Consider the following 26,863-nt stretch of genomic DNA (forward strand, 5'->3'; position numbering starts at 1 on the left):
TTTTCTCAATGTTATTATCTTACTACCTACTTCAGTAAAATGGACAACATTTATATTCTGATTTTGAGGATCAAAGCATTGAATTTTCTCTTATTCCCTCAGGAAAACTGTGAAACTTCCGTTTATGGAACATTCTGCTTAGGCTGCTTCTTTGCATCTCTTGGAGAATGAGCCTCTCAGTTTCTGGCTTGGAAATTGCAGGTGGTGGGCAAGGCCGCAAATTGGGGAGTTGAGGGGTCCTAGCTATTCTGCTGACGATCCGATACTGTGGCCTCAGCTGCTGTTTGTTACATCTGGCAGCAGAGAGGTAGAATTTTACTAAACATGCCATATAAAGTAGAACTAGAAATGCAGAAAATGTTACCTGAAACATGGTTTTAGAGATTGTGCCAGGAGCTTTTGCACTCAGGTCTATGATAGGTCTCAGCTAGGTTCAGTACAAGATTATCTTTTTTAAAGGACAAAAATCCTCTTACGGATTTATGGACAAAATATATATGATGATGACTAGAACGGACAGATGTTTGATCTATTTTTACATTTCTGTGGGGGGAAGTGTCAGGAAGCTATTTCTTTAACTGAAATCTCTTGGTGTAATTTTAGTGTTGTTTTTTTTCCCTCCTGTGAACAATTTTTAGAAATGATACAAGTTATTATAGAATCACCCAGTTCTCTGCTGCATGAATGGCTTCTGTTGGAAGTTAACTCTTCTTAGCATGGATCTCACACATTTCCTCCGAAGCTGGATTTAACAAGGGAGGGATTACTTTGCCACTGTGTCTTTTGATACCTTGGTTTCGCATAACACTTGCACTCCTGTGGATTTATTTTTCATCTTTTGCTGATTTTTTTTTTCTTTTTGAGCTATTAAGTGAGGTAGTATGGATATTTCAGAACTTCCATTTTCCCTTTTAAAAATATTTATATGGGGAATTCCCTGGTGGTCCAGTGGTTAAGACTCAGCTCTTTCACTGCCTAGGGCCCGGGTTCAGTCCCTGGTCGGGGAACTAAGATCTCGCAAGCTGTGCCGTGTGGCCAAAAAAATATGTCTATATTTATATGAATGTAATACTGGTGGGCAGAAGGGTTTGGAAATACAAAACGGCACCCATTTCAAAGTTATTTTGGCAAAATGGTGTGTGGCCTGCAGTGGTCATAGCTAAGACCTGTTGAGAGCTTGCTACACAGTAGGTGCTCTGCTGGGCCCTGGGTGAGACTTGTCACCTCTTTGCAGCGTAGCTGAGGAGATGAGACACCAGCAACCTTACTGTACTCTTCAGAGCTGACAGAGTGATAACCAGAGAATGTTCTGGAGAAAACCGATGGAATGGCCAACATATTCATTCATGTTTGTGCTTGGTAAATGCTACAGTAATTTTTCAGTCCGAAAAGTTATGAAGTTGTCACTTGCTAATTAGTAAAACGCCACTGATACCATGCCCTCAGCTCTGGGAGGTGACATACAGCCTTACTCACAGAGCTGGTCACCATGCAGGGACTTGGCATTGTTCTTTGTGTGAGTCACTTGGAGGTTATTATGAGAATATGGTTTCCTCCAGAGTGATTCTATTTATCGCAGAAAAACATCTGATTTTATTGTCAGGACCTTGCAGTAAGCAAAATGGATAAACTTGTCAATGAAATCTGCCATGGGGGAAATGTATAAGCTTTTCAATGAATAAATTCTTCTCAATACTGCTAATTTCTTCATTTCAATGTTAAAAACCCAACACTGTATTATATGTGGTTGGAGATGTCTGTAGCATACATAATGCTTAACCCAAAGGAATTCATAATTGAGAATTAGGAGGAATAGAACTATTTTTGGCATTGCTCCAGGCCACATTTCTCTTTACAGCCCTTCCCCCCAGCCTCCACCCCAGAGCTATGGATTTTTGTAACTAACCAAAACTTATTTTTTCAGGTGCCCACTGATGGCAATGCTGGCCTGCTTGCAGAACCGCAAGTCGCCATGTTCTGTGGCAAACTGAACATGCACATGAACGTGCAGAATGGCAAGTGGGAGTCAGATCCATCGGGGACCAAAACCTGCATTGGCACCAAGGAGGGCATCCTACAGTACTGCCAAGAAGTAAGTCTCCGCTGGTGGCCAGCGGTTCATGTTGGGTCACATGCATGTTTTTTTAATTTAATTTCTTTTATGTTTGTATTTTATCTCTTGCAGTGAATGTCTTGGTTCCTAATGATTCACCATACCATTAATATATTTACTTGCTTTACCCTACAGTATGCATAAATATTTTAAAAATTATGTCATATAATAACCATCAATAAACCAACTGAAATATAATCTTGTATGTCAGATATACTTTAATTTAAAAAAAAAAAAGAGAAAAAAACCCAACTGAGTAAAGTTTAAGATACCTTGGCTCTTCCTTTTATCTTTAGAGTATATCCCACTGTGGCTAATGCAAAGTATTGTGTTTAACAGTGACTAGGAATTGGGAGATTGGGGTTGGCATATACACACTACTGTATAGGGTAACTAATAAGGACCTACTGTATAGCACAGGGAACTCTACTCAGTACTCCGTAATGACCTGTATGGGAAAATAATCTAAAAAAGAGTGGATATATGTATATGTATAACTGATTCACCTTGCCATACAGCAGAAAGTAACAGAACGTTGTAAATCAACTATACTCCAATAAAATATTAAAAAAATAAAATTAAAGTGACTAGAATTAATTTTCTCTGTTACCAATTTGATATATTTTAGTTCATTTATTTGTTTATATTTAATTTTAGTTTTTCTCGCCTTATTTTTACGACTTGAAAACCTAAAACATTTACATTGTTAAAATATTGAAATAAGCAGTTGCACTCCGAAATCTCACTTGCCATCCATCCTCTGTTAAAAAATATTTTCATCGTTCTTGATTTATCCTTCTTGAAAAAGAGAGAATTTATATTTTTCCTTCTTCTGCTTATACAAAAGGTAGCTTACAATAAGCACTGTTCTGTATTTTGCTTTTTTAATATAACTTTTAGATCCTGGAAATCACCCCCTTGCCATTTGTAGAGATCTTCAGCCTTTGTGTAATTTCTCCTAGTTTTCTTGCTATTATTGTATAGGGTTTTTTTTTTTTTTTTTTTTTCTTTTTTTGCGGTACACGGGCCTCTCACTGTTGCACAGGCTCCGGACGCGCAGGCTCAGCGGCCATGGCTCACGGGCCCAGCCGCTCCGCGGCATGTGGGATCTTCCCGGACCGGGGCACGAACCCGTATCCCCTGCATCGGCAGGCGGACTCTCAACCACTGCGCCACCAGGGAAGCCCTGTATAGGGTTTTTTTTTTAATTAATTCAGTTTAAAATAACTGGAGTCCAAGGCATTTTGTCCCACATTTCTAGACAGTTATATATTCCTACAATATGTGGCTTTTTGTGTTTTAAGAACGTTTAAAGGAATTAGTCTTACACCTCTTGGCAAAGCAAAATTTCTTACCCTACATAAACAATGGATAACCTGGCAACATTTCCTTTGTTGTAATCTTTTATGTACAAGAAAATTTTCTTTAGCCCTGTTGGATCCAAAATGAGTGTTTAATGAAATATATATCTCTGTGTGTGTGTGTGTGTGTATATATATATATATATATATTTTTTTTTAACATATACATATATGCCCACATGTATTTTTTTTTATTGGTAGCACTATAAGAAAAGACAATCTAAATTCTAACTCGGGTGTTTTGAGAAGCAAAGAAGCATTTGCATTATCACAATATATTGCATATCAAGTAACTTTTGTCTTGAAGGAGTATGAACTATGATGTGAAAAGATAATTCTTCATGTTTAAGTAGAAATCACTAATATTGGCATCCTCTATATTATTTTAAAAAACATTTATTATATAGGGACTGATAATAAATTCACTTTTGCCTGGATATGACATTTCTAAAATATACATTTTTGGAAATAATATTTACATTCTATTGAAGAGTTCCTCTAGTACAGTTTTGTAGATGAGTTATGAGTTGGTAAATTGGAACTCTGTGCATGCATGCTTTTAGGTTTTTGATACCATTTTACTTATCTAGATACACATGCAGATTATGCATTCTGAATGTTAAATAAATTTTTTTAAAGGCTACAACTCAAATTTCCTTAATGACGTTGACCACATAATTTTCTGTTGAATGGCTATTTTGATGTATATATCGTAGTTGGCATCTAAGTTTTTCTTCAGTGTCAGTCATGAATAATCAGATGTTTCTACATTTGTATGATGACTCTATAAAAATTACTCTTCATGATCCTGAGAACAACCCTATTCCCACTCCACTTAGAGATCCCACTAATGCCTGGGTAACTTCGCTTCCTGTTTTAGTCTGTTGTTTGTCCCAGGGATAAGCCACAGAGTGGTTCTTCGTAGTCCCAGCCTTTGCCAGATTGTTGGTGACCATGGGGTGGAGGTAGGGAGAGGAAAGTGAGCCCTTTGGTTGTTTCTCCTTTGTCTTGAAATTCTGGTTATATCTGCCTATCTCAGTTTACCACCCACTGAGGTCTTGTACAATGATACACAACAGGTCAGAGTCTTAAGATGGATTAGACAAACATTAGGCTAGAGAAGTTAAGAAAGGGCCAGACCATCAGGGCTTGTGGACCCTTTTAATGAATGTGATCTCTATTCTGTAACACCAGGATGTGTCATGGAAGGTGTTTATCATTTTAAAAGAAAGAGAATGACTGTACATTAGCATTTCCAAAAGTCACCCTCTAATAAGAACGTACTGTATAGCACAGGGAACTCTACTCAGTACTCTGTAATGACCCATATGGGAATAGAATCTAAAGATTGATTCTATAGAATCAATCTATAGATTGATTCTATAGAATCACATATTTGATGTATATGTATCCAAAGATACATGTACATATATCCACTCTAAAGAGTGGATATATGTATATGTATAACTGATTCGCTATGCTGTACAGCAGAAACTAACACACCATTTTAAATCAACTATATTCCAATAAGAATTAATTTTAAATTAAAAATAAATAAACTTATCAATCACCATTTTATTGTGAATCATCATGAAGGGCTGAGTCAGAAGGCTGGTCAATATGAGCACTCTGACCCTGAAAAAAATAAACAAAAACAAAAGCCACCCTCTTGCTTTGTCACTCTGACCTCATATCTAGTTTCTCAGTTCCCTGGGACCCAACTGGAGCCTCTACTCCAGAGCTGTCCAGGGCAGTAGCCACTAGCGGCGCATGGCTGTCGAGTGCCTGCAGTGTGGCTATAATGTGTGCTATAAGTGTAAGATATCAACAAATACCATATTTCAAAGATTTACCTGAAGAAAGAGTATAAAATAATCACATCAGTAATTTCATATTGATTTCATATTGATTTCATATTGATTGCATATTGATTTCATATTGATTGCATATTGATTGATTCATATTGGAATGATAATACTTTGTATATACTGTTGTAAACATCATCTATATGTTACTAAATTGTGAATATGTATGTTATTAAAATGAATTTCAACTGTGTCTTTTTACTTTTCAGTGTAGCTACTGTGGAATTTAACATTACACTGGCATTATGTTTCCATTATATTATATTTCCACTGAACACTGTTGCTGTCCTGCCCCGCCCCATTCCACCAGTGACTCTAGGCTGTAAGGGTCTTAGATCCCATGATCTAGCAAGTGGGAGAGGGAAGCGGAAGTGAAGAGTCCCTCCAGGCCTTCCCCCAGAATTTTACTGGTGCTTGGGAGTTAGAGAGGCTTATTTGGGGCCTTTTAAATACGTCTTTCATTAGAAATATTTTAGTGCAAGATGATTATATGAATACTTTTCTAGAGTCCAGTGGTTCTCTCTTCCTCCTTCAGACTTATATCTCTGGGTGCTAAGGATGCAATGATGAGTAAGATACAGGACATGTTCTTAGAGGGAGATCGCAGGGCTGAGAAAGGCTTATAAAATAATTTTAGCAACTTAAAAACTGATGATGATGATGTTGGCACATGGCGATAATGTTGATAATGCTAGTACCAACTAAATTTTATTGAGCATTAACAAGGTACTGAGCTACCTTGCCAAGTGTTTGCTCTCATTTTACCGTCATGATGCCTCTGGGAAAGAATCCTGGGAAAGAAACTTGGTGATTTGCAACATTTAAGGGGAACAAAGAAACCTAGGATCAGAACTAGGTGGTATTATGTGCTGGAAGTCGAGCCAGGTTAATATCTAAATGAGGAAAATGATGAGAGTGCAAGTGTGATGCAGACCAGAAGTGACTGAAGTATAATTTTTGACAAGGCAACTCATGACTGCCTTGCAAAATGAATGCGTATCAAAACTTTTACTCAATTCATTAATTGATGAGGTAACCTGTAAGATGTTAACCAGTTTGACTTGAAGAGATTTAAATCCTTTTTCAACAAACTTCATTCACATGGCTGTGAACAGGAATTATCTGATCTGCATTGCATGAGACAGAAAACATTTGCATTGCTATCAGGTATCTACAGTATCTACTCCTACAGGGTTGTAAAGTAGCCTATAGAGAGTCAATCAGAAGAACATACACTGTTTAATCAGGTCATCTTTTCCCCTACCACCCCAGGCTTTGGAAGACAACACCTGCATTTCACTGCTAGAACACCCAGTACATAATCTCTTTTGCCCCTTTCTGAATAATGGACATTTTTAATAATAAAACAGTCTCCTAATTTGGCAAATAAAAGTTCATTATTGATCTTTAAGATAGCAATTTCAAGGGAATAGCATGGGAAGAGCCAAATTACAGTAGGTTCCAGGAAGAATAACATGTATGGGTGTTGATGCCATCTGTGGTCTCTCTGAGGAAAGTCCAAGAGGCAAAGAGCCTGTGGGCAATTCATGGAAAAGGGAAAGGCTTTGTTTTTTGTTGGGCTTTGTTTTTAAAGAGAAGGAACTTTAGCTGAGGGAAGCTTACACTAAACTGTAGGAAGGGTAGATCCATCGTAAGAAAACTAGTGACTGGCTGAGTCTTAGAAAAGAGAATAAAAGATGGGGAAATAGGGTGGGTTAATTAGGCAGTTTATGTCGTCAGGTGATTGAAATCTACTCGTACATGGAGAATATTTTCTCCCATTGATGGAGAGGATCTTGGGGTAGGTATAGCTTACAGAGTTTTTAAAAAGGCAACCAGTAACTGGGTCCTCAGATATCGAAACTGAGACTCAGTGCTGCCTGGAATTTCTCTGTTGGGGTCTCTTGTTTTCTGCTTATCCTTTCTCCTTTATGTTCACCTCATTTTCTCCTGCAAAGATGGCTTCCTTTAGGAGGCCAGGGAAGATGGCAACTCTGGGAGTTTGTTGTTCCAGTTTGGATTTCCAACCCCATTCTGCCAGTGTGCATTCTAATTCCCAGATAGGGTTCTCGTTGGTCCTGCTTTCAGTCACCCATCTATCTTTGGACTAGTCACCATATCCACAAGGACTCAGTATGTACTGGGACTGGCCCACCTTGGTCATGAGGGTGTATGGCTTGTTTGGCATCCCAACCAGAGCCAACTGGTGTGGGGAGAGGAGTTCTTGCCAGAAAAAAGGTTGAAGAGTGGCATGGGGGCAAAATAGAATAATGACCAAAGCCCAACACAATGGGCTTAGAAACACACAGTGCCTTTTAAAAGTTTTATAGGTTGGAGAGTAGGTAGCTGAGGGAATTCACATCATGACTTTAACCAGCTTTGGGGAAGGTATTGGGGGGTGGGTGCTGGAGAGGTGTTCACTCAGAACATTTAAACAGTGTTCAACTTTTTCTATTGAATGGTACATCCTAAACTATCTAGAACAATGCTTATTGACATTTTAGGGTCTTTCTGCCACTTTCCACTTTGTAGGTAGTCTAAAATTTTTCTTTTATAATTAGAAATAATAGTTTCATTTGTAGGATTGAATTTTTGTGTGTGTTATTGGATAATGTTTATTTTCCTTTATTTTCTTTTAGCTCCATATCTTAATTTTAGACAGTTAATTGACTCCCTGCTAAGAAAGCCAAAGAAAATCATGTTTGTAATTTTTCCAACTCCCCTTCTCACAGATTTTGTAAGCTATATTATTTTTATATTTTTGAAGTTTAATATTATGGTCTGTTCTATTGTCATAATTCTCACAGTCGTAGGTTCTGTCTTTAACTGGATTCAGTGTTTACAGCAAATCCTTTCACCAAAGCATCTCTATTCCCATAATGTTTATTTTGATTCCTCTATTTTTTTGGGTGCCTGTCATCTTACTTAGTTATTTCCAGAAGTTGTTCTTATAGAACAATAGTTTAGTTATGTATAGAATTCCAGGTTGACAAGTATGTTTGTTCAGCACCATGAAGATGCTTATCCACTATATTCTGGCATCATTGTGCAAATTCCCTTTTTTTTAAATGTACAAAACCCATTACTGTCACCATTTACAGTGCTATTCATTTACTGATTACTTTCTCTCAATAGTGATGAATCATTTTTTTCTTTATGTTCTCAGTCCCTCTTGTGACCAAAACACAGATGTTTTAGAGACAGCTGGCTGAGTCAGAGAGGCAGCTGTGAGCAGTCTGTGGTCCTAGGACAGAATGAAACCAACTGAACTCATGATCGTGACCTTTTTTGACCTTTTGCTAACCAATTTAACTCACTTGTATAGCTGCACATCGTATCTGTTGGTGCTTAGCTTAATATGATGTGTCAAATATATTTTTTTGATAGTGAATTATCTAGTCCATATCTTTCATAGTTTCATGTTCCTCTCAGTTTGTATTCCCTGCTGTTGGTTGTTTTGTTGTTATTATTAATGTTGGCATTTTTGCCTCCTGATTTCTTTGGTCCTATTGTTGGTCAAGGGCAAGATTAGGGAGAAAAAAGTAAAAATCGAGTCTTTTACCTTTGCTCTTATAAAGCCCTTATAAAGTTTGATTGGGAAGATAGTTTGAAACTTAGGTTTGTGTAATCAGCGTTTTATCTCATAGCATACGCATTCTTGGTACCCATAAATTCCCTCCTGTTCCCCAATCATAATAGTTATGTTTTTGCCCAGTCATCATTCAAATACTTGCATATTTGAAATATAAAATTTTTCTTTACATTTCTTTATTAGCACAGTCAGCACTATTTTTTCATTTTTTTTTTTTTCATCAAATGTGTATTGAGGACTGCTGTAGACTTAATGTTTGTGTCTTTCCCAAAATTCATATGGTGAAGCTTTAAGGTCCAATGGGATGGTATTTGGAGATGGAGCCTTTGGTAGGTAATCAAGTTTAGATGAGGTCATGACGATGGGGGCTTTGTGATGGGATTAGTGCCCTTATAAGAAAAGACACCAGAGAGCTTGCACAGTTTGCTTTCTCTGACCGTTCACACAAAAAGATAATGTGAGAACCTAGAGAGAAGGTGGCAATCTGCAAGCCAGGAAGAGAACCTTCACCAGAACCCAACCATGCTGGTACCCTTATCTTAGACTTCCAGCCTCCAGAACTGTGAGAAAATAAATTCCTGTTATTTAAGCCACCTGGTCTACGGTAATTTGTTATGGCAGCCTGAGCTAAGACTAGGACTTACTTTCGCTCCTTTGGGCAAAAGGATTTTAGGCCTAAAGTGTCACTGAGAATTACTGTCTAGAGATCATGCTTTACAAAGCATTTTATGCAACACTCGGCTCTGACTCAGAGCATGTGGTTTGTCATTTAGTAACTGCTTGTGGACGGCCTGTTGTTGGCACAGAGATTGGAACTGAATAGGGCAGATGTTCTGCCCTGCTCTCTACACTGAAAGAACCTCTCCTGAAATGGCCTTGTGGTCTCCTCCTGCAGAGACTGTTTCTTTCCATTGATAGAATCCTAAAGAAACTTTTAAGCAAGAGGTAGGGGTTGCTGGCCCTCAGTCCAAATTTGCCCTCAGTTTATTTTTACCCATTTGAGATGTAGGTGCCATGATAATGCTCAATAGTAGAGTGATAAACATATAGCAGGGCCTTAAATATTCAGTTAAATGTACTAAATGATCACTAAGTACACTTCCTGAAAACAGGAAGCAACCCTAGATGGTTCTTTATGTGACCCTGTGTTAATATGTTCTACTGTTGACTGTTGAATTATGTTTTCTAGCAGTTACAACCTCCCCTTCAATCTTGGTTGGACATGAGACTTGTTTTAACCAGTAGAATAGAGTGGTAGTGGTGCTGGTTTAGTTCTGGGTCTAAGCCTTAATTCAGCCTAGAAGTGTCTCCTTTTGCACTCTGGGAAGGCAGCCATGTGGAGATGCCCAAGTAGAAGAGAATGGAGGCCCTCATTCAATAGCCCTACCTGAGCTCCCAGGCAGCTGCCCGCACCAGCCACGTATGCAAGGCCAGGGTGGACTTTGCAGGCTTCCTTGCAGTACTCTAGCTGACGACACCATGTGAAGGATCACTCAGTCAACTCACAGAATTGTGAGGAATTCTAAATTATTATGTGGTGGCTAACCTCCAAGATGGCTCCCAACAGTGCTTGCCTCCCTCCTCGTATTCGCATCCACACGTAGTCCTTAGTCTCCTCCCGCAGTGTGCAGGAGGATATTGCAGAAATGACGTGTACGACATTTGAGCCTGGATCATAAAGAGCACGTGGCTTCTACCTTACATACTTTTGCTATGGTGGAAGCCAGCCGCCATGTCATGAGGACACTCAAGCAGCACTGTAGGGATGTGCATGTGCTGAGGACCTCGGTGCTTCTGCCAGCAGCCAGCAGTCACTTGCCAAGCAATGAATGAACCACTTGGAAGTGGATCCTGTAGCCTAGTCAAGCCTTCATTTGACCTCAGCCCCAGTTGACATCTTGACTGCACCCTTGTAAGAGACGGGATCACTCAGCTCAGTCTCTTCCAGACTCCTCAGGCCCAGAAACTGTGTGAGATAAGAAATGCTTACTGTTTGAAGCTATTAAGTTTTGGGATAGTTTGTGTGCAGTAATAGATGACAACAGATGTTCCCTTGACGATTATTGTCCTCTGTGGTCCTTTGGTAGAAAAAAGTTCCTTTCCTTCATTCTATACTAGATATAGAAAGTGCTGCCAGTGCAGAAACAATTTGAAAATAGCTATGTAAATTATTCATCATTTAACAGCCTAAGGTGGCCATTTGCCTTAATGAACTGTTACATTACCCAGGTATTGGCCTAAGGAACCTAGAAGTCTTATAAGTAGATCAAAACTAGGATAATATTCCCCTTGAAACATACATTATAAAGCCTAGGAAGAAAAATTAGAATTTTTAGATTTTGTTGTCGTCTTTCTTTTGAATGAAATGAGGTTTCATTTCAAAAGAAAGAAAAACAACACTGTTTTATTTAAACCAAAGGCTTTAGGTTGAGAGAAGAAAATATTGGAAGTATACTTCAGTTCTTCATCTGAAGAGTTTTATTCTGTCCCAAATTTATTTCAGGCAAATTGAGCAGATATTTCCTGATTCAAGATGAGATTTCGTGTCAGGTGTTGCTGAGTGGCCAGACAACATTGTTGGCTAATAGGAGCTTCTAAACACACAATTAGATAAATTGAGAAAAGAATTTAGGAAATTGAAAATGTAGAATGGGGCTGTAAAGTAGAGGATCTTGATTGTAAATCTGGGTTTTGAGATCTAATTCTAGAGATGAGTAAGGGCTATGGGATTGTTTTTAGCAGGAGTGTTTTCTGGTCAAGACACTTTTGGAAAAATTAGCCTATATCTAAGGGTGATTTGGATTGGGGAGAGAAGGGAATTCCAATCTCAAGATGCTAGTGTGAAAGGGATAGGAAAGATCATCATGCCCATCCTTGTTGTATAGATGAGCACAAATGAGATACCCCAAGATGCTGTTATAAGGGAGCCCTTAGGGTCAAGCACAGTGAAGGCAAAGCATGGGCTTCCCTATCAAACCTTCATTCAGATGCAGCCTTTGCTCTTTGACACCTGAGCAGTCCAGGAAAGCTGCTTAACCAATCTTAGACCACGTCCTCCTTTTATGATAGGAGCACACAGGAGTGTATTGTAAAAGTTAAATATGGTCAATTCAACGAGAAATTGTGTAAGTCTCAGTACTGTTCTTCCTCCTCTTTTAAGGAGAGAACTTAAAACCCAGGCTCTTCAACCCTCTGCATCCCTAACATGCAGAACACATCCTGGGAGGCAGGGGCTTAGAGCAGGTGTCCACGGCTCTGCTAATTTACACTGGGAGCAGGTCTCTGGAGGGAGCTTTGAACAGGTTAAGCCTCAAGTGCTGGCAGAGATTTCCATCTGGGAAACTTAGGTGAATGTGGCTTTGTTTCTAGTCTTTCTATTAGATTATGGGTAAACTCTCTTTTTCCTAAGTGTTTTCTTTTCCGCAATTAACAGTATGTGTTTTCTGTTTCTTTAACCTTCTTGCTCTAAATGAACAGCTGTTTTGTCTATAAGTTAACAGGATCGCTGAACAAAGCATACCAGTGCCTGGACCAAACAAAAGCTGATGAGTTAAACAAAGCCATTTCCTTTGCCCAGCTGTCTACTCTAAAATATATAACATGACAGGGACTCCCAGACGAGACTTGTTTGTCAACCTTGCTGCCTTCATTCTATAGTGATGTGAAGTTAAAATTAATTTTAAAAATAACAACACGAGATCCTTTAAATCAAATCAACTTTGAGGGCATATCATAGACACACTGCCATGGTAGAAGCTGTGGAACATTCTTGGCCATTATTATTTTGCTCTGTGTGCCGTCTACCTTTTTGAGCTTAAAATTGACCTATAGATGACAGGCACCTATGCTTTGTGGTTTTGGTATTTGAAAGATGCAAAAATTCATATTAAGTGAAAAATTTTAAGTAGAGGTATCCAGCTATCTATATACGAGTACAGATATATTTTCTGCATTATTGGTCTGTATGCTTATAAGGATTGCTTGCATAAACCATAGGATTCAGAGGTAAAAGAGATGAAACCAGTTTGGATATTTTTTCCCACACAGTTTTCATTTAATGAGATTAATGTTTGATTTAACATTTGTCCTTGTTACTGTCTAGCTCCTTCCGAAATGCATACTCAGTTATTACATATTTGCAGTAACACTACAGACTTTTATATTTGCCGCCTTATTTATTTATTTAAAATGTTTTTTTCTATAATATATTTTTCTTTTTAGCTTTATTGAGGTACAAATAAATAATCTTGTATAGATTGGACATTTTTTTAAAGTTTGTTTTTTTATATATCTTTTTTATTTTTATTTTTTATTGGAGTATACTTAATTAACAATAGATTTGACATTTTAAAAATTAGACATAAATTGACAGAGAGAGAATGAGGATCTTGGCTGTACGTGGACACATCTGTTTGTGTTTTCACATTCGTGTCCTGTCCTATTTATTTTGGTGTCTGTACCTTCCTCATTTGTCTTTACATTCAGCACGTTGGTATGACTGACTTACACGTCATACAAGGTTCTTGCACAATATTTTCCAATTCTAAGTATGAATGTATGCATATGACAGTATATTTGCATACAATGTCAGAAACAGACTTGGGCCACGTTATTGGGAAATAGGCTGGTGCCCTGAAACATTTTCTGTGCCTTGCTCTTAGATAAGGTCATCATTGTGAAAACACAGCACTGCACGTACTTTCCATTATTGCACTGGTGTTTCATCAGCTGCATCTTGCTTCCCAGCACCTCATTAAATTGTAATCAGAGGGCTCCCCTGGTGGCGCAGTGGTTAAGAATCCGCCTGCCAACGCAGGGGACATGGCTTCAAGCCCTCGTCCGGGAATGCCGCGGAGCAACTAAGCCTGTGTGCCACATCTACTGAGCCTGTGCTCTACAGCCCGCGAGCCACAACTACTGAGCCCTCATGCCACAACTGCTGAAACCCACACACATAGAGCCCATGCTTTGCAACAAGAGAAGCCACTGCAATGAGAAGCCCACTCACCACAACGAAGAGTGGCCCCCCTCACCGCAACGAGAGAAAGCCTGCATGCAGCAACGAAGACCCAATGCAGCCAAAAATAAATAAATTAAATTAAATAAATTAAAAAAACACTGTAATCAGAGAACAACTTCAGTTTCCAGTTCTCCTTCTCAATTAAATTAGATATTGTCTCCAATATCTCTCATTATTACAAGAATTTATGTTGAGAAACAATTTAAGATATTATTTTTCTTTGTGTTCCAGAAAATTTTAAAGGAGAGACTATGTTATTTTAATCCAGAAACAAAAATATATTGTTTAGCACACGCTTTGTTTTGGCTTAGACTCTGAAGTGGAAGTAGTTTAGAACTTAGAATTAATACACTCTTTGAGTGCTCAGAGATATCATCTACTTTTTTTTAAAGTTTATGATAAATTTTCTTTTTTTAATTTATTTTATTGAAGTATAGTTGATTTACAATGCTGTGTCAATTTCTGCTGTACAGCAAAATGATGTGTGGAATCTAAATTATGACACAAATGAGCTTATCTACAAAACAGAAACAGACTCAGACATAGAGAACAGACTTGTGGTTGCCAAGGGGAAGGGAGGTGGAGGAGGGAAGGATTGGGAGTTTGGAATTAGCAGATGCAAATTATTATATATAGAATGGATAAACAACAAGGTCCTACTGTATAGCACAGGGAACTATATATTTAATTTCCTGTGATAAACCGTAACAGAGATGTCACCTACTTTCATTGTTGTGTTCTAACTTCATCAATTTCATCTTCTATGAAATGGAGCCATTATCAACTGATAGAGGTTTACATGATTTGCTACACATAAAACATTTGCAATGATTCAGACACATAATAAACCTTCAATTACATATATTTTTTATACTCCTCTTGGATATGTTCTTTGGAAAAGAAATTGATATGTAAAACTTTCACAGGATGAAAATATCCTATGATTAGGCTACCTCTATACCATTTTACTATAGAGTTTGATTTTTTGTTTCATGTATTGTTCATACATGCTACCTAGGTGCCATCATGCATTTACAATTAAGATCTTGATTTGTTTATATTTTTGTTTTTTCACTTGTAATGTAAATTTAAAAGCGTGACTTTGTTTCCACTGGACTCGTTTTTTAACTTTTAGTTCTTTTTAATTCAAAATTTCAAGCATATGTAAAGGTAGAAAGAATAGTATAATGAATGCCCCCTGTGCTTATCACTCCAATAATTATAAAATCTAGTCATTCTTGTTCTTTGAGAAGTCTGGAATCCCAGTTCTCTATCTTACCTCCTTCAGAGTCCACATTATTTTTTGCAAGCTCCTTGTGCAGATAGATGTGTTGCTTATCCCTTTTGCACAGCTGTAAATTGATTAAGATGAATGAAAGGAACACACGTTATTTATTGACTTCTAACTCACATGTTTAAAACACCAGTTTAATAACACTACATAATTTCTAGCATATTTTTTCAAAAAGAAATATACTGGAGAATTTGATTAAAAATTGATTTTAAATGTTGAAAGACTAGAAAGAACAGTAAGTAAATTTTTTCAGAATTAGGAGCAATTCCCATGACCCTGACCATTAACTGTTTACAGCTTTTTATTAGCCACATTTGATTTTGTGTTCTTGAAATATCCTTGGTCATTTGGAATCTAGTTGTGTGTAAATATGACTTTTGGCATGAATTAATCCCTTGTCCCAGGTGGCCTGTTGCAAAAGGATACTCTGAGGGTTCCCCTGTTTGTCCTTTTTTTTTTTTTGCGGTACGCAGGCCTCTCACCGTTGTGGCCTCTCCCGTTGCGGAGCACAGGCTCCGGACGCGCAGGCTCAGCGGCCATGACTCACGGGCCCAGCCGCTCTCGGCATGTGGGATCTTCCCGGACCGGGGCACGAACCCGTGTCCCCTGCATCGGCAGGCGGACTCTCAACCACTGCGCCACCAGGGAAGCCCACATTTTTTTTTTTTTTTTTACTTTTCTGTTTGTCCTTAATGTTGCAAATAAAGGAAAGTTTTTGTAGGACTCTAACAATATATGTCTTAAATACTTTTATGTTTCTGTATATATACCTATATGTTCTTGGCTTTCTTAAATATCATCCATGTATTTTCTTGGTTTGTGTATTTAACAACTTAAATGTCATCTTGTCTGAGATTAATATATTTTCAATTTGGATAGACAGAGAAAGAGAGAGAGAGAGAGAGAGAGAGAGAGAGAGAGAGAGAGAGAGAGAGAGAGAGAGAGAGAGGGAGAGGGAGGGAGGGAGGGAGAGGAAGGGAGACTCTAGATTTTTAAAATTTAGAATGAAAATGTTCTGATGGTGACCAAGTTTTAAGGTAGTTTTCTGTAGTGAGGAAAACCAATTAAGTTACCAACTACAAGCTTCTAATATGGATCTAAGATTGTTTCTACTCTACCTCTCTTGGTTATTAGTATTTGAAATTTCTTCAGTTCACTTAAAAAAATTTTTTTTAAATATATGTACAGATAGATTTGCTTTCAAAGATAAAACATGTTTGTATGGCCAAAATAACTGCTTGTTACAGATGCCTGGGCCAGTCAGATGGGCCTCCTTAGCCTAAGTGAGAGCTTGGCTTTTAATCTTCCTAAGTATCTTCCTTAGCTGTGTATTTATTAACATTTATTAACATTAATCTATTGCTTTTTATATAAGATGCTATCACTGGTAAAAGTTGCTACATCATACTTGGAAGAATAATATTAGAAGGCACTGAGTGCTTATTTTTCTCAAAAGCTTATAATCCAACTATAATATCATACTATTCAGATAATCTTTTTTAAGAGATACATTGATAATACCCAATGGGAGCTTAATATATACTAAATTTCCCTATGTCTAATGGACTGAACTTAGCAAGAAATAATCATTACCTATTTATCATGCACTTACTGTGCTATCACAGTGTTGACCACCATTGAGGGAACACAAAAATGAATCATATTGTCCCTGCCTTCAAGGAGTGTATATTCTAATGGGGCAGGAAGGCACATCAGTGTAATAGGAGGTGGAAAGTGGTCGGTGATCAAATACAAGCGATCGGATAAAATGCTTTGGATTCAGAGGCTGAAGTGATCAGGGAAGGGAACATTAGTGAACCAACTTTTGAGCTGGGCTTTTTTCTTGGGTGTTGTTCATTCGGAAGGGAAATAAAGCTACCAAAATAGCTTATGTTTCAAAGGGGGCTTATTGAAGGAGATGCGGCACGCCTCGCTGGCGTTAGAGGTGCTCAGGTGGTCCCTGTCTTGTTCGCTGTCTATCGCTGTCTTGGGTACACAGCTGTCGCATCTTAGCTTCTCTCTCTGTACCTCTTATTTCCCTGCTTCTTCCAGAGGCCTAGTTCCCATTCCCCTGCGGGTTTTGACAGGCACCATCTCTGGCTACGACTTACCCTGCCTGCCAGCCGTGTATCCTCCCTCATCTAACCAGAGCCTGGATGTGTTAGTTCACAACTCTCGAGGAAGGAGAATGCCGTCCTCAGTGTGCTTTCCTCAGGCTGTAACCAGCTACGGGGCCGGAGCTGCAGAGTTAAAATATGGTCACTAATGAGTGCTCTTCCAGAGGACGGGGGGCTAGAGCACTGCAGAGAGGGGCAGGCATGTTGGCAGCCTCCTGATCACCTTAAACCAACGTTAATGAAGGTGGAGCAACACAGGAGGAGGAAATTGTGTTTCCTGCCCTTGGAAAGTGTATTTTCACTGGGGAGGTGGTGCACGTGTATACCTAACCCCAATGTGAGGAGCACTGCAATAAATACAATAAAGCATTCCTGAAGTGGGAGAGAGGGATTGACATCTATTACACTGTGAGTGGAGGAGGTTTGTCCACCTGGGAGACCCTACGGGGCCTGCGCATCTGAACTGTGGTGTTAGGGTCTTAAGAAGAGTGTGTTTGGGGCACAGGGTGTGTATTTCTTCAGCGGCTGCCTGTGTAATTCAGGAAGGTTTGTAGGAACTGAGGATGGTTTGCCTTTCAAGTAACTGGCACAAGCTGGATTTGTTTCTGCTTTAAGTGTTTCTTAATACAGCTGTTGTCATCTAAATTTTTTAATAATAAAAAATAGTCACTCATAATTGGGATGCACATAGGATACATTTTAGAAAAGGAAGGGGGCTGTATAAAAGTCGGGTTTTGCTAATGCCTGCTGTTTTAGCAAATTATCAGCAATGCTTGTTGTGTTAGCAATACGTGCAGTTGCATGTGTTGGAATACATACAAATTAAATAGGTTAGGGATCTCAGATATCTTTATTTCCTATGTTAAGACGTGAGATGCACAAAGAAAATGTAAAACATTGAGCTATGCTTATACTTAATTATGGTGAAAAGTCAGGGACTCAACTAACCACGAGCACATTTGCATGCCTAATTACTTTAATTTTTATTCTTGCCGAAGACTATGCTACTTTTTCAACATAAGATGCTTATTTGTCTCATAACACAAAAACGCTTATTTGTCTCTGGTGATATACTGGAGCTGCTTAATAAAAAATAAGATCTAGTACTCAGAATTTTTGTCAGAAACTTTAGTATGTTTTTTGTTGTGTTTTTGTGTTCTGGTGTTTGCTTTCTGACTTGGAGGTTTCTTGTGCCTGTGGTAATCACTGTGATTAACTGGGACTAGATGTGCTTCAGAGGAAGTTTTGTCACTTTAATGTTTGGTGTTCCTCCCCTGTTTAAAATATACCTCCTGAACTGAGAACAGCAAATTTTTATACTCTTTGGCAAAGTCGAATCAATAACTCCTTGTCTCAGGATAAAAGTGGCTGGGGGGCTTCCCTGGTGGCGCAGTGGTTGAGAGTCTGCCTGCTGATGCAGGGGACGCGGGTTCGTGCCCCGGTCCGGGAAGATCCCACATGCCACGCAGCGGCTGGGCCCGTGAGCCATGGCCGCTGGGCCTGTGGGTCCGGAGCCTGTGCTCCGCAGCGGGAGAGGCCACAGCAGTGAGAGGCCTGCGTACCGCAAAAAAAAAAAAAAAAAAAAAAAAAAGTGACTGGAAGCATGGAAGTTGCCACTTCCGTTTCCATTGTTAAGGCAGTAGGCAAACTACATGTGGGAGTCACGTGGTTCAGATTTTATAATCTCCTCCAACTGCCTATTAACAATTATCATTGTCCACGTTCTGGAGAGAGGAGTTGCAGCACAGTAAATAACACGTATGTCCTAGATTTCCGGGTGGGAACTGGAAGGGAATTTTGTGTTTGGCTGATCACCTCGTGAAGCTCTCTGGTGACCTTCAGGGAAGAAGCCCTGTCTTCACTGATCTTAACTGGTCTGTATGCAATTCTATCTGCTAGAAAATTATCCACCGAATAAGTTACTGCTCTGTTGTACCAGGTATTATTGGTGCAATACCTTAGGACACTGAAGATGGAGCACATCATGAGCAAGAGACCTTTTTTTTTTTTAACTTATCAATTTGTACCCTACAGATAGCTTTTTGGTTTTAACTTAAAAAGAAGAAAATATGACTTGACTGTGCCTGTAGGAGTTTTTTAATAGAAAACTGAAAACTCCTGAGAAAATCCTCAGCAGGGTGATATTTCTGTGAAGTGGCAGCTAGAACCCCTTTAGAAAAATATAGTAATGCACACTTTACTGCACATAATGTTGTGTCCCTCATGGCAAACTCTCTAGTGTCATAAAGTTTATAACTCATGAGTGCTGTACTGTGTGATATAATAAACAAGGAGAGGTGGTGGGAGGATTATATTGCTGCACAAAAAGCCACTCTTCACCTTTCATCATATAGGAAAAAACCCTGGGGATATTAAATTTTAGTGGCATTTCAAGTTGAGCATTATCTACGACTGAAATGCATGCATTGAAGAGTTAAGATATTTAAGAACAAAATAAAATAAAGGGAAAGAGCTGTTTCCATTTAGAGCTAAGTTACTGGCAAGTGTTTTGGAAGAATAACTTTCTCAGTACCCGCCCAGGATCTGATTTAGATATCCTTTTTTGTGTATTTTCATAGCATGTACCTCCCCATTGAATTTGCCTTGTACTACACTGATCAGCGTTTTATTTTTTTAGAGCAGTTTTAGGTTTGTGGCAAAATGGAGAGGAGGGTGCAAAGATTTCCTGTGTACCCCCTTCCCCGACTCGTACATAGCTTCTCCCCCTTTCTCAACATCCCCCAGCAGAATAGTAGTACATTTATTTCAATTGATGAACCTACATTGTCACGTGATTATCACCCAAAGTCCATAGTTGACCTTAAGGTCCACTCTTGGTGGTGTACATTCTATGGGTTTGGACAAATGTATAATGACATGTATTCACCATTACAGTATCATATAGAATCATTTCACTGCCCCCCAAATCCTCTATGTGCTTCCTGTTCATCCCTCCTTCCCCCTAACCCCGGGTAACCATTGGTCTTTTTACTGTCGCCATAGTTTTGCCTTTTCCAGAATGTCATGTAGTTAGAATCATACATGTATTTTCACGCTGGCTTCTTTCACTTAGTAATGTTCAACTAAGATTCCTCCATGTCTTTTCATAGTTTGATAGCTTCTTTCTTTTTAGTGCTAGGTAATCCATTGGATGTACCACAGCTTTTTTTCATTCTCAGTGTCTGATTTTTTAATTGATTGACCTCGGGGTTGGGACAAGGGTGAGGCAAGTGAGGCAATCAGGAAGCAAGATAAATAATATTTTAATGCACTATTTTTTAAAAATATAACCATTTTGTCTTTTATTTATTTATTTATTTATTTATTTATTGTTGGCTGTTTCACATGGCTTGCGGGATTTCCAGTTCCCTGCCCAGGGATTGAACCTGGGCCACGGCAGTGAAAGCCCAGAATCCTAACCATTAGGCCACCAGGGAACTCCTTTAATGCACTAAAAATTAATGCCCCAAACTCCACAACAAACAAAATATCAACATTTCAAATAAAGACAGGATCATGGCATGCTCTCTTTGAATGTGACTGACAATCATAAGAAAAATTCCTTCTATCCATAACCCACACTGTGGACAGTATCTTCTTTTTTTTTACATCCTTATTGGAGTATAATTGCTTTACAATAGTGTGTTAGCTTCTGCTTTATAACAAAGTGAATCAGTTATACATGTACATATGTTCCCATACATATGTTCCCATATCTCTTCCCTCTTACACCTACCTCCCTCCCACCCTCCCTGTCCCACCCCTCCAGGCGGTCACAAAGCACCGAGCTGATCTCCCTGTGCTATGCGGCTGCTTCCCACTAGCTTTCTATTTTACGTTTGGTAGTGTATATATGTCCATGTCACTCTCTCGCTTTGTCACAGCTTACCCTTCCCCCTCCCCATATCCTCAAGTCCATTCTCTAGTAGGTCCATTCTCGAGTAGGTCCTGTCTTACCCCTAGGTTCTTTATGACATTTTTTTTTCTTAAATTCCATATGTATGTGTTAGCATACAGTATTTGTCTTTCTCTTTCTGACTTATTTCACTCTGTATGACAGACTCTAGGTCTATCCATCTCATTACAAGTAGCTCAATTTTGTTTCTTTTTATGGCTGAGTAATATTCCATTGTATATATGGGCCACATCTTCTTTATCCATTCATCCGACGATGGACACTTAGGTTGCTTCCATCTCCAGGCTATTGTAAACAGAGCTGCAATGAACATTTTGGTACATGACTCTTTTTGAATTATGGTTTTCTCAGGGTATATGCCCAGTAGTGGGATTGCTGGGTCATATGGTAGTTCTGTTTGTAGTTTTTTAAGGAACCTCCATACTGTTCGACAGTATCTTCTTGTTCTGAAACCTGGTGTTTCCCCAAAGGCACTGCTTCCCCTGTAGCCTCCTCAGGTAGCTCTTCCCTTGCAACTCTCATAGCATTGTGCCTAGAGGTAGGGATGTCTTCCTTGTCACTCATTTTCACTTCCAAACCATTTTTTCCTTCGCCCTAAAATGTCCCCCACCCAAACTGTGAAATACATGGTCTTGGATTAATTTACCCCTCTCCTCCACCTGTTGGAGGCATCTGGAGAGCTCTTTCTACTGCAGTGGCAATCTTTGAAGGTTTTAGGTCCTGACCTTCTGTCATTCAGTCAAGTGCATCTTTTGTAATTCTTAGGTGATTTTTAATTTATTTATTTTATTTGTATTTATTTTTGGCTCTGTTTGGTCTTTATTGCTGCGTGCGGGCTTTCTCTAGTTGCAGTGAGAGGGGGCTACTCTTCGTTGCGGTACATGGGCTTCTCATTGCGGTGGCTTCCCTTGCTGCAGAGCGTGGGCTCTAGGCGCATGGGCTTCAGTAGTTGTGGCTCATGGGCTCTAGCGTGCAGGCTCAGTTAGTTGTGGCACACAGGCTTAGTTGCTCCACGGCATGTGGGATCTTCCCGGACCAGGGCTCGAACCCGTGTCCCCTGCATTGGCAGGAGGATTCTTAACCACTGCGCCACCAGGGAAGCCCCATTCTTAGGTGATTTTAATATCAACCTTGATGATCCAAGATTCCAGCTTCTGGTTTTTTTATTTTCATTCCTCCTGTGATCTTGCGTTTATCATTCTTTTTCAGCCATGCCCTCTGATACTCATGTTATATTCCTTGCAATTGCCAATAACTGTAACTCCCCCAGAATCTTAATTTCAGCTCTCTGACTCTCCAAGTACTGCTTCTAACCACCCCATTTTCTTTGGTATCTTTAGGACAAAATTCTGTAGCACACACCACCACTCATTGATACTACAGCCTTTTAAACGTGTATCTCAACCTTCATATTCCCACTTTAGATTTCATGGCCAATTATTATAACCATTCCCTTGGTTCTACCCTCAGTTCTCGTATGCTTTTCTCTCTTCATTGTATTTAACTGGCAAAACAGCAACCCTGGTGAAATGGAAGATTTATGCAAGGGAAAGCCCATTTTAGAAATAAATTTTTATGTTTATATTTTTCCTTCAAATCTCTACTGTTATTAATAAATAGAAGGGATTTGATACTTTCACAAATATATTTTAGTTCATCAAGTTTCCATTTCTTTCCAAGTGCTCAGTAAACACCATGATTTGTTGAGAACAGTAATCAGAGCAAAGGGCTGTAATTTTCAAGGGAAGAGATTCATCAATGCAATTCTTTATCTAAATGACAGTCATGATAACTGTTTGATAAATTATTCTTATGTAAATTACTTTGAATAAAGATAAAGATTTTTATGTAGGAAGCTTGCTGTGTGTCATACCCTGTATGTGAAATATTTGCCTAATTGAGTAAGACATGGGAGGGTTGAATTTAAGTCATGGTAATATTCCCAGGTGTATCTACTATAACATTTATTTAGGGCATTACAGAGTATCATTGTCACACCAGTTTATTTTGCTTTGAAATGACCCCATGCTTTTAAGCGGGCCCCCTCCTCCCTTTCTATTTTATCTCCCCTAGAAAATATGTTAAGCTGGAATGGGTGCAGTAAAATAAAGTAAAAGTTATATTGCTTAGTGTTTTGAATGGAATGATAGGTTCTTGATCTTTTTCTTTACCCTGAATTCCCCAAGCTAGATCACAATTAGAGCAGGCTTGAAAACGTTAGAATAACAGTGGCGGTTCAACGGGTGCTTGTGTGCCAGCCCTGCCTCAGGTAACGATTTACCCTTTTTGTATGCTCTCCCAGGTCTACTCTGAACTGCAGATCACCAATGTGGTGGAAGCCAACCAACCAGTGACCATCCAGAACTGGTGCAAGAGAGGCCGGAAGCAGTGCAAGACCCATGCCCACATTGTGATTCCCTACCGCTGCTTAGGTGAGCTGACTGACCTGGGAGCTGGCGTTGATTGGCTCTGGGCTTTGGGGATGAAAAGGAAGGATGCTCTAATTATTAGATCAGATATGCAGGCTCTTCCTTCAGCATATTGCCACTCTGCATTGGACTATATTTTGGACGCAGTATGTCTGAGCTTCCTGCCTCAGAATGAATTTACCGAGTGTGTTTATTATCATTAAAAATTTGTGGACCTATGCCATAACTGCTGAGTGAAAATGCCTAGTCATGGGGCCCAAGAATCTTTTTTTTTTTTTTTTTTTTTTTTGCGGTACGCAGGCTTCTCACCGCTATGGCCTCTCCCGTTGCGGAGCACAGGCTCCGGACGCACAGGCTCAGCGGCCATGACTCACGGGCCCAGCCGCTCCACGGCACGTGGGATCCTCCCGGACCGGGGCACAAACCCGCGTCCCCTGCATCGGCAGGCAGACTCCCAACCACTGTGCCACCAGGGAAGCCCCAAGAATCTTAATTTTACCAGATTCTGTAGATGATTCTCATGCACACTAATTAACTGGACTTAGTAGAATTAAGACCTTGTGTGTTTCTTCAATAGACTTCATAGAAAAGAGAGCCTAATGTGCATTTTGCTAATTTCTTAAAAATCTCTTTCTACAACAACCCACTACACCTCCTGTTTGAAGATAATTGGGGAATTAGAGTTTGTTTGTTTGTTTGTTTTTCCTGCTTACCTCAAACTAGAGGGAACAGTTTGATCACTAAGGTTTAAATGTGTGTTCCTTTCTGACCTCAAATTTTACTTTAATTTGTTATTTTAAAAACTGAGTTGTTTTTTGTGGTATCATAGTTTTTCCTCTGGAAATACTCTCATACTCTATATTTAATCTGACTTGGTTCTGTCTCTTCCTAGTTGATTTTTTTATGTAACCAGGCATTGGGAAAATCAGCAGTCTTTGATCTGATAGCTGGCATCTAGATGTTTTCCCGAAGTTTATTCATCGGTAGGATAGTTGTAAATAAGGACATAGCGATTTATCTGTGGAGGATGTGGATATTCATTCCAATGACATCTTGTAAAGACTGAAAGGGATCTGTCTTTAAAAAAGAGTCCCAGCAGCAAACTTAGAGGGTCAGGATGACAGATTCTGGAGATCTGTATAATACTTGGGTCAAACATGAATGTCATAAGAACATACTGATTACTGTTCATGCCTGCACACAATTTGAGACATTAATAGAAAACTGGGCTAATGTCCAATGAATGAATATTTCATCTGGTTGATTTATGATAAAGAAAATGTAGAAAACCAGATTCTTAAACATTTGGCAATTGAAGAGATTCCTTGTTCCTCCTTATCTGTTGTTCCTCGATACTTTACAAGGCTTCTAAGCCATTTCTGTCTGACTGGTCAAGAAGTGAAGTTTTAATAAGATGAAAATAAGTAATGTTTAAATACTAGGTACAGAACTCCAATGTCAAGAAATATTGAGGCCAGCTGTCTTCAGGAACTGTATATTTCAGTCTAATTTAGTTGTTGAACCTAAAAACCATTTCATTCAGTATAAGTTAGGAAGTAGATCGGGATCCAGTTAACTACGTGGGCCAATCTTTTGGTTCTTACTTACCCATTCTATGAAATGTTTCAAATAACATTTTCTTCATGATATAAGCTCACTGGCAATAGGTACTAGGTCTCTGGATGCGTGTTATTGCTGATGACAGCTGATATAACACTCACAACTGTAGCTGTGTTTCAGAAGTAAACTCATAACATTTTGCTTAGATCTCTCTGCTTCATAATTCTATTCTGAATTCTCAGAATTAACTAAGGTGTAATCCACATTAAGATCGTGCTTCACGACCATAGTGCCACTATTGTGGCAAATTTCTTTTGACCCCAGATGGATTGTATCCCCTCTGCCAGCCACTCTCCTCGCCCCTACTCCATACACTTCCCCGTCTCTGGAAAGCTCTCTTCCTACGGCAGGAGTATTGAAAATCCAAGGGAAAAACCGCTGTGAGAAGGAACAAAAGATACTTAGAATATGTTCAGATCTAAATATGAAGTCAGGAGATTTTGTGATAATGCTATGATTACTATCAGATACATGTTTTTATCATGATCAGCTGAGTTATGTACCATTTGGGAAAACTCCATCCTAAGTAATTTGGTTTTTGATAATTAATCTTACCCAGAAAACACTTATTTGATAGTAATGTTAATGACCTGTCCTCACCGTATTTTGTTAACCACTGTGGAAAGAGGGCCACTTCAAAATGCGTCATTCCACTATATTTACAGAGCTATATTCCACAAATATTTACAGAGCTGTAATGTGCAGGGTGAAGATGGGCAAGAGGAAATGGAAAAGCTGATAAAATAATCTTTCCCTGAAAGCCTGTGTACAAGTATGGGAAGGAGTTGATTCCTGCTGAGGCTTTGGCATCAGCATGTATCAGATTTCTTTTTCATCTTTTGAACAGATTGCATAATTGCAGAAGACGTCACTTGTGATGTGTTTAGCCAATTTCCCCAGGTCTGGAATAGTAGCTGGTATTAAATTAACACATCGACACTACCGCTTCTTGACTACAAGTGGGACTAGATAATCATAAGTATTTCCACTAGGTACCTGGCCTGTATGAATCCCTGGTATTTTTCCACTGAACCAAAAATTAGACCCTAACATGACAAGTATCAATAGAACGTACAATGCTTTCTACTTTGTTACTGAGCTTAGATTAGAATTGAGGAATGTGGGTACTACTTGATTCCTAGGTGATACCAAATTTTCCAAAAGTCTTTTTTTCCTGCTTTTTTTTTTAATCAAATGAAAGATTCTTTAAATTCTATAGTGCTTTACAATTTTCAGAAGTTTCACACACATGATTTCATATAATCCCATAATAACCCCGTTTTTTCCCCTGCCCCTCCCCCCTTCCCTCTCCCTACGGGTAACCACTAGTTGTTCTCTTTATCTGCTTCTTTTTTGTTTCATTCATTGGTTTGTTGTATTTTTTAGATTCCACATATAAGTGATATCATACAGTATTTGTCTTTCGCTGTCTGACTGACTTCATTTAGCATAATGCCCTCAAAGTCCATCCATGTTGCTGCAAATGGCAAAATTTCATTCTTCAACTAATAATATTATAAAAGATGGTGTATAATA

At 39.0% G+C, this 26,863-nt stretch overlaps 1 protein-coding gene across 6 annotated transcripts in view; it reads left to right on the forward strand.

The window, feature by feature from the left end:
* The window catches only part of APP (amyloid beta precursor protein), a 272,613-nt gene that overhangs the window by 52,949 nt on the left and 192,801 nt on the right, over positions 1 to 26,863 (forward strand). For all 6 annotated transcript variants that reach the window (XM_030880953.3, XM_030880952.3, XM_030880955.2 and 3 more), the window contains exons 2-3: positions 1,925 to 2,092; positions 23,581 to 23,710. In XM_030880953.3, coding sequence (XP_030736813.1) covers positions 1,925 to 2,092; positions 23,581 to 23,710 — 298 coding nt within the window. The remainder of the gene's footprint in view (positions 1 to 1,924; positions 2,093 to 23,580; positions 23,711 to 26,863) is intronic.

The sequence above is a fragment of the Globicephala melas genome, chromosome 4 (genome assembly GCF_963455315.2).
Source record: "Globicephala melas chromosome 4, mGloMel1.2, whole genome shotgun sequence".
Lineage (NCBI taxonomy): Eukaryota > Metazoa > Chordata > Mammalia > Artiodactyla > Delphinidae > Globicephala > Globicephala melas.